This window comes from Mytilus californianus, unplaced genomic scaffold (assembly GCF_021869535.1).
Source record: "Mytilus californianus isolate M0D057914Y unplaced genomic scaffold, xbMytCali1.0.p SCAF_2, whole genome shotgun sequence".
NCBI classification, from domain to species: Eukaryota; Metazoa; Mollusca; class Bivalvia; order Mytilida; family Mytilidae; genus Mytilus; species Mytilus californianus.
Window position 1 is genome coordinate 84,877,599 of NW_026262668.1, and position 14,575 is coordinate 84,892,173.

The window sequence follows — 14,575 nt, forward strand, 5'->3', positions numbered from 1 at the left end:
CAAGGATATAGACAAGGATTTGTATACAATACAAATCCTTGATATAGATCATACAATAAATTGGTCAAAACTTTTACTTAACTTTGTCCCTTAATACAGATATCTATTGTGGACCCAAATTTTATAAAGAGTAGTATTTAACAACCAGCTTTTTATGGTAATATTGTTCATAAAGTTGACAGAGTCTTTCAAATCTTTCTTTGTGGTTTAATAAATTTATTGATAAAGGTTAAAATTCTGCTGCGGTAGTTAAGTCATTGCTTCTGATACATTTTAGGATGCTTATCAATTCCCTAATTTACATCTTTAAGCAAGGCTAAAATGTTACTTTTGGTTTTTTTTACATTGAAATTCTGTAGTTTGTTTTGGGCATTGCACAAGATGATGTCCTTATGTATTTTTTAATGTTGCTGTATGAAATCTTTTATGAATTACAGCCACCAATAGTAAGAGAGTAGGACTTAATAGTTTCATAAATTACAATACTAAGTACGTTGCTATTGCTTTCAGGAACAGAGAGCATTATTTGATACAGTATTAAATTGTTTGTTATAGTTGTTTTGTTTATTATAAAGTTATTTTAGAGTCTAGTGATCTTCTGGTACTGGTGTTTACTGTTTGCTTTTTAGGTACATTTTGTAAAGTCCACTGATTGAGATTAAGAGGGGAGGGTTCAGATCTAACAAAAAAAAAGATTAACTCTTCCTGTCGAAGTCAGGAACCCTGGTTTTGTTTGTTTTTGACATTTTTTTTTTAAATTTTTTAGTCTTAAATACATGATTTGTTTTATTAGTTGTTATTGGCTTTGAAGAAGATTTCAGTCACTGCAAGTACTCTCAGATCTGTACTTTGTGTCTTTTGCATTTTTGTTAGTTTGTTTGTGCTTTGTATCGATCTAATGAGTTAAGCATTTTTAACTGAATTAATAGTTTGATCTTTAATTGTACTGTTACACTACTGTCCCAGCTTAGGGTGGAGGGTTTGGCACCAGGAAACACATTCTGTGTGTCCCTGTCATGAGTAATGAGCCTGTAATTTGGTGGTTGTCATTTGTTGCTGTATATCATATTTGAATGAAAAAGTAACAAACTAAAGTACATTTCACAAGGTCTTTATTAACAAGGCAAGTAAGTGTTACTGTTTTAACAATGACAAGATGGGTTAAATGTAATTTTATTAATGAACACTGAAATCTTGCTACATTTAAAGACAAAAATTGTAGGTATACACAATTGGTGAACATAGTCAAACATTAAGTTATGAAAAAAACCCAGAAAATTGCATCACCTTACAAATGATCTGAAAATGGAAATCAATTGTTATTCAATAACACTATTATCTATAATGAATCACCACATGATTTTGTACAAGAAACTTACATTGATGTAAATTTCATTTCTTAGCTTTTACTGAGAAGAAAATACCTCTGTTCCACCCTAATTTCTCAAAAATGATTAAGGTGGCCATTGAAGATTAAGATAAAGCCTCAGCCTGAATTAAATTAACCACATAAATTGAAGAAAGGCTTGAAGAAAAGTGCAGACCTCAGACTCGCATTAGTTTATCATTATGACTAAGGCTCACTAGGAAACAGGTCAGTTTTTATAAATAATTGATTTGGTTTGCCTTTTCAGAAAAATCAGGGCTGATGGCGATCTACAAAATTTGACCTCCACCTTTTTAAGGGCATGGTCCATTTTTATTAAAAGGACTTTTAAATCGTTGTGTACGATTTTATGATTTTAACATATCTTATAGTATAAAGATTAAATAGAAATGGAATTTGTTTTTGGAAATGAGAATGAATGAATTGATGAAAGAATATCCAAATATGGCAACATGATTGGTAGGGCCTTATCTGAAGAAATTTGATAATGAATAAATCATTTCATCTGTCATTCCTGGCAGTATGTACATTTAGGTATAAATGCTGAATCTATTTAAAATGTAAAATGCTTACAAACAAAACTAGTGATTTATTAAATCTTTCAACAAGTTATAAAATGTAGATTAAACTACTATAATTGTTTTGATTAAATTCCTTCTAAAAAAAAGTGAAAATTAAATGTAAAAGAGAAAATTTATATATGTATCTATGAAATAACTTATCAGTTATAAAATAAAAATTCACTATTGGTTTATATAAATTTCCATACCATTTTTTTCCCCCTTCAGACTAAAAACCACTATTATATTTAAAATAACAGAAGCATTTATAAAATGATCTGTATGAAAACCATCAACCTTTAACCATGATATGGCAGTTCAAAATAGTACCAGTGTGTATTAACACAATGACTACGACCAGCTGCGAGAGTGAGATCTTCTACGTCTTCTCGGGCTACGACTCCTACTACGACTGGAACTTCGTGAACTGCTACTACTGCGACGTCTGCTACGGGACCTGGTTTTCCTACGTGATCTGGATCTACTGCGTGAAAACCTAAAACAACAAATTCCAATGGAAATATACAATTGATTTAAGACTAGAAATAATTTCATTGTTTTTTATATATCGATTGAGTAGAAATGTTATTCAATGCTATATATTGCTGTTGAAGACAATATTCATAAAATATTTCAAATTTAACATAATGTCCATCCTTCACAAAAACATTTTTCATTAATTATCTTCAACATCTTTACTTTATAACAATATTCAAAATACTGTTATAGATTACAAAAGGTGAAAAAAAAAGAAAGACTAACTAAAGATAATCACCTTCTTCTACGGGGTGGTGGAGATCTTCTAGACCTGCTCCTAAAAAGAAAAAAAAACATGAAAAAAATAAGTTTATTACAGAGTTTTTATCTTTTTATAGCAGTTGAAAACATTACCAAGGTTCAATGAAATAATACTCTTTCAAGTGATTGCTGTGATTTGAACTCGTGTAAATCAAAATGAAATGTCACGTGTATTTCAATGAGACAAAAACAATAAAAAGAAGTCAATATACTGTCTCTAACAATACACAAGTAAGGTTGTGAATAACTAAACCTGATTGAACAAACGTATTTAATATCTACATTTGATAAAAATTTTCACGTCAAAGTATAAGAAACTATGAGAAGTCAAAAGGCTAGAAATTAGATAAGAAAAAAAACATGTAAAATTATAACAGTTCAGTGTTGTGTAATTCACAACCAAAATATTGTTTTACCTTGACCTTGACCTGCTACCATAGCGAAGGGGAGATTTTCTTCTTGGTGACTTGGATCTTCTTCGTGATGACAGTGACCTTCGCCTTGGAGATATACTACGTTTCCTTGGAGACTTGCTGCGCCTTCTTGGTGAAGGTGTTCTTCTTCTAGCTGGAGATTTGGTACGTTTTCTTGGTGATAGAGCTCTCCTTGGTGATTTTGAATGTCGTCTTGGGGAAACAGAACGTCTTCTGGATGAAGACGACCTCCTTCTTCTTACAGGAGATCTTCTTGGTGGAGGTCTTCTTCGGGGTGAAGATGATGACCTCCTCCTTCTTGGTGGTGATCTTCTGCGTGGGGAAGGAGATGATCTCCTCCTAGGCAGACTTTTTCTGGGAGATGGTGAGGATCGTCTTCTAGGTGACCTTTTTCTTGGTGAAAGAGATGATCTCCTTGGTGGTGACCTTCTAGGTGATGGAGATGACCTTTTCCTTTTTGGTGGGGATAATCTCCTAGGAATTGTCCTTGGTGATGGAGATCGTCTCCTTGGTGACCTTTTCCTTAGGGATGGAGAAAATCTCCTTGGAGGTGACCTCTTCCTTGGGGAAGGGGATGACTTTCTCCTAGGTGAAAGACGTCTTCTTGGAGGAGTTTCTGAACCTTTTCTAGATGATGACTTTCTTGAAGATCTTCTAGCTGACAATTTTGCAGGTGAAGGAGTCCTTGACCTCCTTATAACACGTCTAATGGTTGGTGATGTAGACCTTTTAGTAGGAGTCCTGCTTCGTGACCTGGATGAGCTATCTGATTTATGTCTTTTTGCTGGTGAGGCTGATTTTCTTACTACTTTCCTTTGATTTTCCTTTTTTAAAACTGGGGGTTCAGACAAATCTTGCAACCTATTATCTAATGTGCTCTTTCCTGTGTCTGCATTTACATTAGAGTTTTTAAGAATTGAATCACTTGATTTTACAGGTATAGGAATCTGTTCTGTCATAACATGGCTCAACACCTTTTCATAAATGGTCTCTTTCTTTACTCCAACCACTGGTATTGGCAGTACTGAAGACTTACTGTCTTTCATCGGAGGAGGTGGAGGTGGCACTCTTTTAGCTTCATTTTCCTTGCCATATAAAAACTGACTTGTTGGAGACGGTGACCTTGATTTGTCTGAGCTTGAACTGTCAGAATCTGATTCTGATGATGAACTGCCTTGATGTTGTTTCTTAGCTTTAGAGGACTCTCTGTCTGTTGGAGAAGGGGTTCTAGACCGTCTCTCTCTTTCAAATGCTGTTGCTGGAATTTTGACTGGTGAAGTTTGATGGGGATTATCTGCCTTTGATGGATTCTTTTTATCCCATCTACTATGATGTCTGAAAACAGATTGGAATTCTGAATGACATTGGATATTATAAAATATTGTCAAATCAGCCCTTATACTGTTAAAATCTAAATATGCAATACTGATGAATTTGCTCTGCTGATATAGATACAGCCTTTTTGGCTTACTTGCTAAATTTAGAAAAAATTGTATAGGGTTCCATGAAACCATGTGTGTCTTGCCTGCGATTGTAGATGATATTTCTTGATCATGAAGATTAGCTTCTGTCAAAGTTTCATAACAATCCATGAAAGTTTACAAATTCATCTGTTCAAAAAATTTAATCCCAGACTGTCTGTAAAAGATTACTGCAAAAAACTAAGTACATCTATCAGTAAAATACTGAACATGAAAAAAACGTATTTTAAAAATTTTGCTTTAGACATTATCTCCTTATCATAAAATAAAAAGCTTCTGACAAGCTTTATAAAATTCTATGAAGATTTGACAAAGTAACTAATGTGTATTAAACTTTAACTCCAGACTGTATCTACTTATTAACTGCAAAAAACTAAGTCCTTTTATGAGTAAATAACTGAACTAGAGGCTCTAAAGAGCCTGTGTCGCTCACCTTGGTCTATGTGAATATTAAACAAAGGACGCAGATGGATTCATGACAAAATTGTGTTTTGGTGATGGTGATGTGTTTGTACATCTTAATTTACTGAACATTTTTCCTGCTTACAATTATCTCTATCTATAATTAACTTGGCCCAGTAGTTTCAGAGGAGAAGATTTTTGTAAAAGATTACTAAGATTTACGAAAAAATGGTTAAAAATTGACTATAAAGGGCAATAACTCCTAAAGGGGTCAACTGACCATTTCGGTCATGTTGACTTATTTGTAGATCTTACTTTGCCGACATTTATTGTTTTTTACAGTTTATCTCTATCTATAATAATATTCAAGATAATAACCAAAAACAGCAAAATCACCTTAAAATTACCAATTCAGGGGCAGCAACCCAACAACGGGTTGTCCGATTCATCTGAAAATTTCAGGGCAGATAGATCTTGACCTGATAAACAATTTTACTTCATGTCAGATTTGCTTTAAATGCTTTGGTTTTTGAGTTAAAAGCCAAAAACTGAATTTTACCCCTATGTTCTATTTTTAGCCGTGGCGGCCATCTTGGTTGGTTGACCAGGTCACGCCACACATTTTCAAAACTAGATAACCAAATGATGATTGTGGCCAAGTTTGGTTTAATTTGGCCCAGTTGTTTCAGAGGAGAAGATTTTTGTAAAAGATTACTAAGATTTACGAAAAATGGTTAAAAATTGACTATAAAGGGCAATTACTCCTAAAGGGGTCAACTGACCATTTCGGTTATATTGACTTATTAGTAAATCTTACTTTGCTGAACATTATTGCTGTTTACAGTTTATCTCTATCTATAATAATATTCAAGATAATAACCAAAAACAGCAAAATTTCCTTAAAATTACCAATTCAGGGGCAGCAACCCAATAACGGGTTGTCCGATTCATCTGAAAATTTCAGGGCAGATAGATCTTGACCTGATAAACAATTTTACTTCATGTCAGATTTGCTTTAAATGCTTTGGTTTTTGAGTTAAAAGCCAAAAACTGAATTTTACCCCTATGTTCTATTTTTAGCCGTGGCGGCCATCTTGGTTGGTTGACCAGGTCACGCCACACATTTTTAAAACTAGATAACCAAATGATGATTGTGGCCAAGTTTGGCTTAATTTGGCCACAGAGTTTCAGAGGAGAAGATTTTTGTAAAAGATTACTAAGATTTACGAAAAATTGTTAAAAATTGACTATAAAGGGCAATTACTCCTTAAGGGGTCAACTGACCATTTCGGTTATATTGACTTATTTGTAAATCTTACTTTGCTGAACATTATTGCTGTTTACAGTTTATCTCTATCTATAATAATATTCAAGATAATAACCAAAAACAGCAAAATTTCCTTAAAATTACCAATTCAGGGGCAGCAACCCAATAACGGGTTGTCCGAATCATCTGAAAATTTCAGGGCAGATAGATCTTGACCTGATGAACAATTTTACCCCATGTCAGATTTGCTCTTAATGCTTTGGTTTTTGAGTTATAAGCTAAAAACTGCATTTTACCCCTATGTTCTATTTTTAGCCGTGGCGGCCATCTTGGTTGGTTGACCGGGTCACGCCACATATTTTTAAAACTAGATACCCCAATGATGATTGTGGGCAAGTTTGGTTAAATTTGGCCCAGTTGTTTCAGAGGAGAAGATTTTTGTAAAAGTTTACGGACGACGGACGACGGACGCAAAGTGATGAGAAAAGCTCACTTGACCTTTCAGGTCAGGTGAGCTAAAAATGGGAGAAAAACTTGTTCATTATTTTGCTCTGGATACTGTCTTTTGATAAAAAAAAATCTGTCCAACTTAAGTATCTTTCGATGAAGGTTTGACACAGTTATTAAAATGGAAAACTCTAAACTTAGACTGAATCTAAATGTTAAATTTAAATGAATCTGAATGTTAACTGTAATAAAATGCTGTGCCAAGCGCAGCCTGATACGACAGCAGAGGTCGAACCCTGAACAGTTGGGGCAAGTTTGGACACAATATTCAAGCTTGATACTGTCTGAATTTGGATTGTGATCAAATTTTTGACAATATATAGGTTTCTTACACAAAATAAATGTGGTCAAAGATCTTAAAAATTTGAAATGGGACATTTACTTTACCTAGTATGATCTGATATCCAAAATCTAACAACATGGTTAGATTCAGCATATAAGAAAACACCAAAAATTTAATTTTAGTTGAAATCAAAAAACGTTTCATTTTGGACCCTTCGAACCTTAATATGGACTAATTTAAATAAATTGCTTCACTGAGCGCAGCTAGATACGCCCGCAGAGGTCCAACCCTGAACAGTTGGGGCAAAAATGGACACAATATTCAAGCTTGATTCAGGTCTGACTTTGGATTGTAATTAAATATTTGACATATTATAGGTTTCTGAATAAATGTAGTCAAAGAACTTGAAATTGGTTATATGAATTGAATTTATATTCAATAAAAGATTCCTTGCTGTTGTACAATACTTAGTCAATCTGTTGTCAGACTATAAACAAATAAAGTTCAATTAATTCCCAATGTCATATTAAAAATTTATGAAAAAAAAAAGGGAGCTTACATCAATAGATATAAACAATTCACCAAAGTTTCATGAGAATTGGTGACAGCATTTTTGAGTTATTGTCCGAAAACTGGAAAATCACCCCTTTTTTTAATGAATAAAACCCCATAACTCAGAAATGTAAAATTGTAAAATTTATAAAATTCTAAAGGGAGCTTATATCAATACATACAAACAATTCACCAAAGTTTCATAAGAATTGCTGAAAGCATCTTTGAGTTTTTGTCCGAAACTTGGAAAATCCCCCCTTTTTTTATGAATAAAACCCTGTAACTCGGAAACGTAAAATCTAAAATTTATAAAAATCGAGAGGGAGCTCATGTCAATGATATAAACAATTCACCACAATTTCTTGCAAGTTGGTGAAAGCATTCTTGACTTTCATGTATTGTCTGAAAACTGGAAAATCCACCTTTTTTTAATAAATAAAACCCCATAACTCGGAAACGTAAAATCTAAATTTTATAAAAAACGAAAGGGAGCTCCCGTCAATAGATATAAACAATTCACCAAAGTTTTAAGCAAATTGGTTTAAGCATTTTTTAGTTAATGTCCGACATGTTGACGGCGGACAGAAGGAAGGAAGGACAGACGGACAATGGTATACCATAATACGTCCCGTAAACGGGCGTATAAAAACAGGGCCCAAAATAAACAAGCATTCTGAGAGTATTGCATGGCAATACATAGTCCCCTACCGGTTAAAAATTCATTGTATTGGAACAAAATGATAACTTGATCTATAACTTTTCATGGTGTAAACTATATAACAAATATCAAGTCAATATCTTCAAGCATGACGAAAAAATGTGTGGAAAACTGATTATTTGAGTGAATTTTATAAGTCCAAGAACCATTACTCTGCACAAAATCATCAGACCGGAACAAAATTCAAACTTAATCTGTAACATGTCATGATAAAATTATATACCAATTATCAAATCAATATCTTCAATATCTAAAGAGCCTGTGTCGCTCACCTTGGTCTATGTGCATATCAAACAAAGGACACTTTCCAACATCGTAGACGAGAATAGACTTTATGACAAAAATCTCTATTTTGTTGATCTTGTATTACTGATCTTTTAGTCTGTTTAGTTTCTCTCTATCTTCTTTAGTTTTTGCTCAAAACACAAAAGAGGGTAAAAAAAATCCTTTTAAGGGCAATCACTCCTATGAAGAGTGACAGTCTACTAACTATAACGGCAAAATTTGACTTTTTAATAGATCTTGCCTTGCTGATCATTTTTGTGATTTAAAGTGTTTATCTATCTATCATAATTTAAATCATATAAGGCATAAAGGAAAAAAAATGTTTCTCTATAAATATCATAGTTTTCATGATAATAGGCAAAAATGAAAACAAATGGTAAAATTTGTCATTTATGGGCAATAACTCCTTTAAGAATTTGTCTAACAGTTTTGACGTATATAAACAATTGGTAGAGCTCATTATTCTGAACATTTTTGCTCTTTTCAGATTGTCTCTATTTATAACAGTTCAAAAAATAATAAACAAAACTTGCATTTTACCCATTATGTTCTATTTTTAGCCATGTCAGCCATGTTGGTTGGTAGGCGGGGTCATCGGACACATTTTTTAAACTAGAGACCCTTATGATGACTGTGGCCAAGTTTGGTTAAATTTGTCTCAGTAGTTTCCTTCAGAGAAGATTTTTGTAAAAGATTACAAAAATTTACAAAAAATTGTTAAAAATTGACTATCAAGAGCAATAACTCCTTAAGAGGTCAATTGACCATTTTGGTCTTGTTGACTTATTTGTAGATCTTACTTTGCTGTACATTATTGCTGTTTACAGTTTATCTCTATCTATAATAATATTGAAGATAATAACCAATAAAATGCTTCGCTGGGGCGCAGCTTGATACGACCGCAGAGGTCGAACCCTGAACAGTTGGGGCAAGTATGGACACAACATTCAAGCTTGATACAGCTCTGAATTTGGATTGTGATTAAATATTTGACACAGCATAGGTTTCTGACACAGAAAGAATGTGGTCTAAAAACTTCAATTTTTTTAATTTACTTATTATGGTCCAATGTCCAAAATCAAAATACATGGTTAGATTCAGCATATCAAAGAACCCCATATATTCAATTTTTGTTGAAATCAAACAAAGTTTAATTTTGGACCCCAACTTGGACAAACTTGAAAACTGGTCCCATAATTAAAAATCTAAACACATGTTTAGATTCAGAATATCAAAGTACCCCAAGAATTCAATTTTTGTTAAAATCAAACTAAGTTTAATTTTGGACCCTTTGGACCTTAATGTAGACCAATTAAAAAAAAACGGGACCCAAAATTAAAAATCTAAAAACACGGTTAGATTTGGCATATCAAAGAACCCCAATAATTCAATTTTTGATGAAATCAAACAAATAAACAATAAAGTTTAATTTTGGACCCTTTTGACCTCAATATGAACCAATTTGATAGCGGGCCCACAAATAAAAAATTTAAATACATGGTAAGATTCAGCATATCAAAGAACCCCATATATTCAATTTTTGTTGAAATCAAACAAAGTTTAATTTTGGACCCCAATTTGGACCAACTTGAAAACTGAGCCAAAAATCTAAAATCTAAATACATGTTTAGATTCAGCATATCAAAGAACCCCATATATTCATTTTTTGTTAAAATCAAACAAAGTTTAATTTTGGACCCTTTGGACCTTAATGTAGACCAATTTGAAAACTGGACCCAAAATTAAAAATCTAAATACACGGTTAGATTCGGCATAACAAATAAATAAATGTGGTCAAAGATTTTACAAATCTAATGCGCCATACTGTGCAATTAAAGATTACTTCTTGAAATTTTTCAATATTTGAAATTTGAAAAAAAAATAATATTTGAAGAATAATTCTTTTTAATTTCTGAAATCTGAAATGAGAAAAAATTGACCCCCCACAATTTTTTTTTATCCCCCCCCCCCTTTTTTTCCCCAAAAAAATTCTTTCCCTCAAGATATGGTCATAATCTCAATTCAAATTTCCAATGGAGTTGGCAACCATAATTACCCATTTAAATTTACCATAGTGCTAACTTAATCTATTTTATAATAGAATTAAAAATATAGTGTCAAATCTTTCATATGGATTTTTTTGTAAAAAAAAAGATGCAACATTTGCAGATATTTTTACCGGTCTTCCTTTATAAATATGCATTTCTTTAAACATAATTTAAAAGCAGTGTAAGGGAAGTAACCAAACGTTGTATTTGGATTACCTCCCTTACACTGTTTTAAATTATCTTTATTGTTCATTAACCATTACTTTATACATAATTTAAAAGCAGTGTAAGGGAGATAATTTCAATGATGTATTTGATTTAGCTCCCTTACACTGCTTTAAATTATGTTTTGTACTAAAGTATTTGTCCATTAACCAGGACAACCTTGTTTTTCCCCCTTTTTTGCCCCTAATTCCTTAACGGTTTCAGCCATAACCCCCCAAAGCAAATCCTAACCATCCCTTTCTGGTATGAAAACTTGTAGTATAATTTCAGAGAGATCCATACACCGTTCCACAGTTATTGTCTGGAAACTAGAAAATGCTTATTTTTAGCCCCTTTTTGGCCCCTAATTCCTTAACTGTTGGTACAATAACCCCCAAAATCAATCCCAACCTTCCTTTTGTGGTATTTAACCTTATGGTCAAATTTCAAAAAGATCCATTCACTTAAACTAAAGTTAGAGTGCGAAAACCAATGTGTCTTCGGACGACGACGCCGGACGACGACGACGACAACGTCAACGTCATACCAATATATGACCACAAAATTTTTTTGCGGTCGTATAATAAATTGCTCGCCGAGCGCAGCTGGATACAACCACAGAGGTCCAACCCTGAACAGTTGGGGCAAAAATGGACACAATATTTGCGCTTGATACAGGTCTGAATTTGGATTGTAATTAAATACTTGACACATAATATATTTCTGACACAGAATAACTGTAGTCAAAGAACTTAGAATTGGTTATATGATTCGAATTTATATTCAAGTTTTTGCTTTTGTGCAATACACTATGCTGTTGCGAATTGACCAACCCCCAAAAAGTTTTTTTTACCTCCCCCCCCCCCCCCCCCCCCCCCCTTATTTTGCAAAAAAAAAAAAAAATATTTGAAGAAATTTTTTTTTTTAATTTCTGAAATCCTCCCCATTTCACCTCCAACCCCCCCCCCCCTTCCCCCTCCATTTTTCAAAAAAAAAAATCTTTCGTTCAAGATATGGTCATAATCTCAATTCAAATTTCCAATGGAGTTTGCAACCATAATTACCCATTTAAATACATCATAAAAGTCTTAAAATAGAAAATGACATACATAATCATGGCTAAAATTAATATTCATTAATCAGCAATTTTAATAGTAACTTCTAAAAATAAATTGACAGCTAATCACCTCAACACAATACAACATTTCTTTATACATAATTTAAAAGCAGTGTAAGGGAGGTAATCCAAACATAACATTGTATTTTTAAGTAATTATCCATTAACCAGGAAACCCTTGTTTTTCCCCCTTTTTTGCCCCTTATTCCTAAACGGTTTGAGCCATAACCCCTCAAAGCCAATCTTAACCATCCCTTTGTGGTATGGAAACTTGTGGTCTAATTTCAGAGAGATCCATACACCTTTCCACAAGTTATTGTCTGGAAACTAGAAAAATGTTTATTTGGGCCCCTTTTTGGCCCTAATTCCTAAACTGTTAGGACCATAACCCCCAAAATCAATCCAAATGGAAACCAAATGTCTTTTCAAGAAAAATGTACAATTTCAGAGAGTTCCATAAACTTTAACACAAGTTATTGTCTGGAAACTAGAAACTGGAAACTAGAAAAAATGCTTGTTTTTGGCCCTTTTTTTGGCCCTAATTTCTAAAAGTTTGGGGCCATTACCAGCCTTCCCTTTGTGGTACGGAACCTTGTAGTACAATTTCAGAGAGATCCAAACACTCAAACACAAGTTATTGTCTGGAAACTAGAAAAATGCTTGTTTTTAACACCTAATTCCTAAACCGTTGGTACCATAACCCCCAAAATCAATCCAAACCTTCCTTTTGTGGTATTGAACCTTCTGGTTAAATTTCATAGAGATCCATTCACTTAAACTAAAGTTATTGTCCGGAAACAAAATGTGTCTTCGGACGACGACAACGACATCATAGCATTATACAAACGCAATTTTTTTGCAGTCGTATAAAAACATGTTCCACTTGTAAAAAATTTTTGTCTACGAAATTGAATAAATAGTTTTAATTTTTAAATCAAATAAATTTTAATAAATATACTACAACAATGAACAAAGAAAGACAAACTTCTGGAAATTAATAGTGATTTTACAGTGTTTTCAAAATAAACCTACTTAGCCATTTCTGAAGCTGCCTCAGCCACCTGTGACAAGTTAGGTATTGGTGGAGTCCTTAATCGGTTTTCCTGTGTGCTATCAACTGGCTGCAACAACACAATAGAACAATGATAAATCACCAAGACAGAAAAAGGTCTTTTAAATATGATACTCATATACACTCTAAATCGGGTGTATTGTTTAGGTACTATATTTTTTCATCTTTTTAATAGAACAAGTCCACGGTGTATACTAGAATATTCAATAGGGCTGTTCGATGTGAATGCTTGATATGCTAAATGCTAACATCAAAATAATAGTCTTAAGTCATTTAAAATATATTTTTCTATCATAAAAATGTTGATCTTTTGGTTTTCTTCTACATTTAATTTCAAAAGTTGTAGCTAGCTTTTAATATCTCAAAAATGATTATACAACTTGTTACTCACAATACACCTTCATCAACTATATTTTTTTTATCTGCATTCTATTAAGGTGGTACCCAACACCTTGACTAATATTAATTTGGCTCGTTTAATTTTCATAAAATTTTGACAAAATGTTTACTTTGACCCTTTGACAAAAATATAAAAATTTCAAAAAATTTGAACCAACCACTTTATCAGAAAAGTTTCATTGGTTATATAGCAGTTTGACAAACACTAATTTTGATCATTGAGAAGCTTAATATTTCCTTAACAATACAACGTAATTAAAACGTTTAGCTGATTTTTACAGAGTTATCTCCCTGTAGTGTTAGGTACCACCTCAATATAATGAAATTAAAGAGGAAAAAAACTGTCAACAGTATTCTAGTTCAAAATAAATAATTCAATGAAGTACAAATCAGACCTTTCCCTTAAAATTTTAACCTACTGATAGGTTCCAGAAAAAGCTGCAATCAGTCAGAAAGAAAGTGCTGTTCCAGATTTAAACCCATTGGGGGATGGAAGGCACTTATTTAGACCCCAACTACCAATTATATTTAATTTTACCTATAATTCTTACAAAATTTTAAGAAAATACAACCATCCACAATTTATCAAAATTAGTACCTCCCATCCCCTATGTGATTAATCTGGAACAGCCCTAACATTATAGATACAATTATGATAGTTATTGATCTAACAAACTAATTTCTCTGGTAACTACCTGAATATGTACAGATCTATGATAGTCTTCTTCCTTGAAATGGTCCTCAGGATCTGGAGGTGGCTGCCATTTTATTTTCTCCTACAATTAAGTCATACCCTTTATTATATGCACATAAATAACCATGTTTAAAATCAAACTGAAATATGGTCTCTATGGTATGAAGCATGTACATGGGTGATCTCTCTGATTTTCATGAAATTGAGCATGCAATAAGAAAAGGTAGAACTGCATCTTCATAATGGAACGTTCAAACATAACAAGAATATGTGTCCATAGGTTACTATGCCCTGCTTACACCATCTTATTTCCATGTTTGGTGAATTGTGAAATCTTGGTCAAAACCCTATCATAATTTTAACCTGA

At 32.9% G+C, this 14,575-nt stretch overlaps 1 protein-coding gene across 2 annotated transcripts in view; it reads right to left on the reverse strand.

Annotated features, from left to right (window-relative positions):
- Window positions 1-1,095: 1,095 nt before the first annotated feature.
- Window positions 1,096-14,575, reverse strand: part of LOC127730315 (peptidyl-prolyl cis-trans isomerase G-like) — a 45,277-nt gene continuing 31,797 nt past the window's right edge. For both annotated transcript variants that reach the window (XM_052238646.1, XM_052238647.1), the window contains 5 exons: window positions 14,210-14,290; window positions 13,076-13,164; window positions 3,162-4,514; window positions 2,723-2,761; window positions 1,096-2,443 (listed from right to left, as the gene is read on the reverse strand). In XM_052238646.1, the coding sequence (XP_052094606.1) occupies window positions 2,299-2,443; window positions 2,723-2,761; window positions 3,162-4,514; window positions 13,076-13,164; window positions 14,210-14,290 (1,707 nt within the window). In that variant the 3' untranslated portion in view covers window positions 1,096-2,298. The remainder of the gene's footprint in view (window positions 2,444-2,722; window positions 2,762-3,161; window positions 4,515-13,075; window positions 13,165-14,209; window positions 14,291-14,575) is intronic.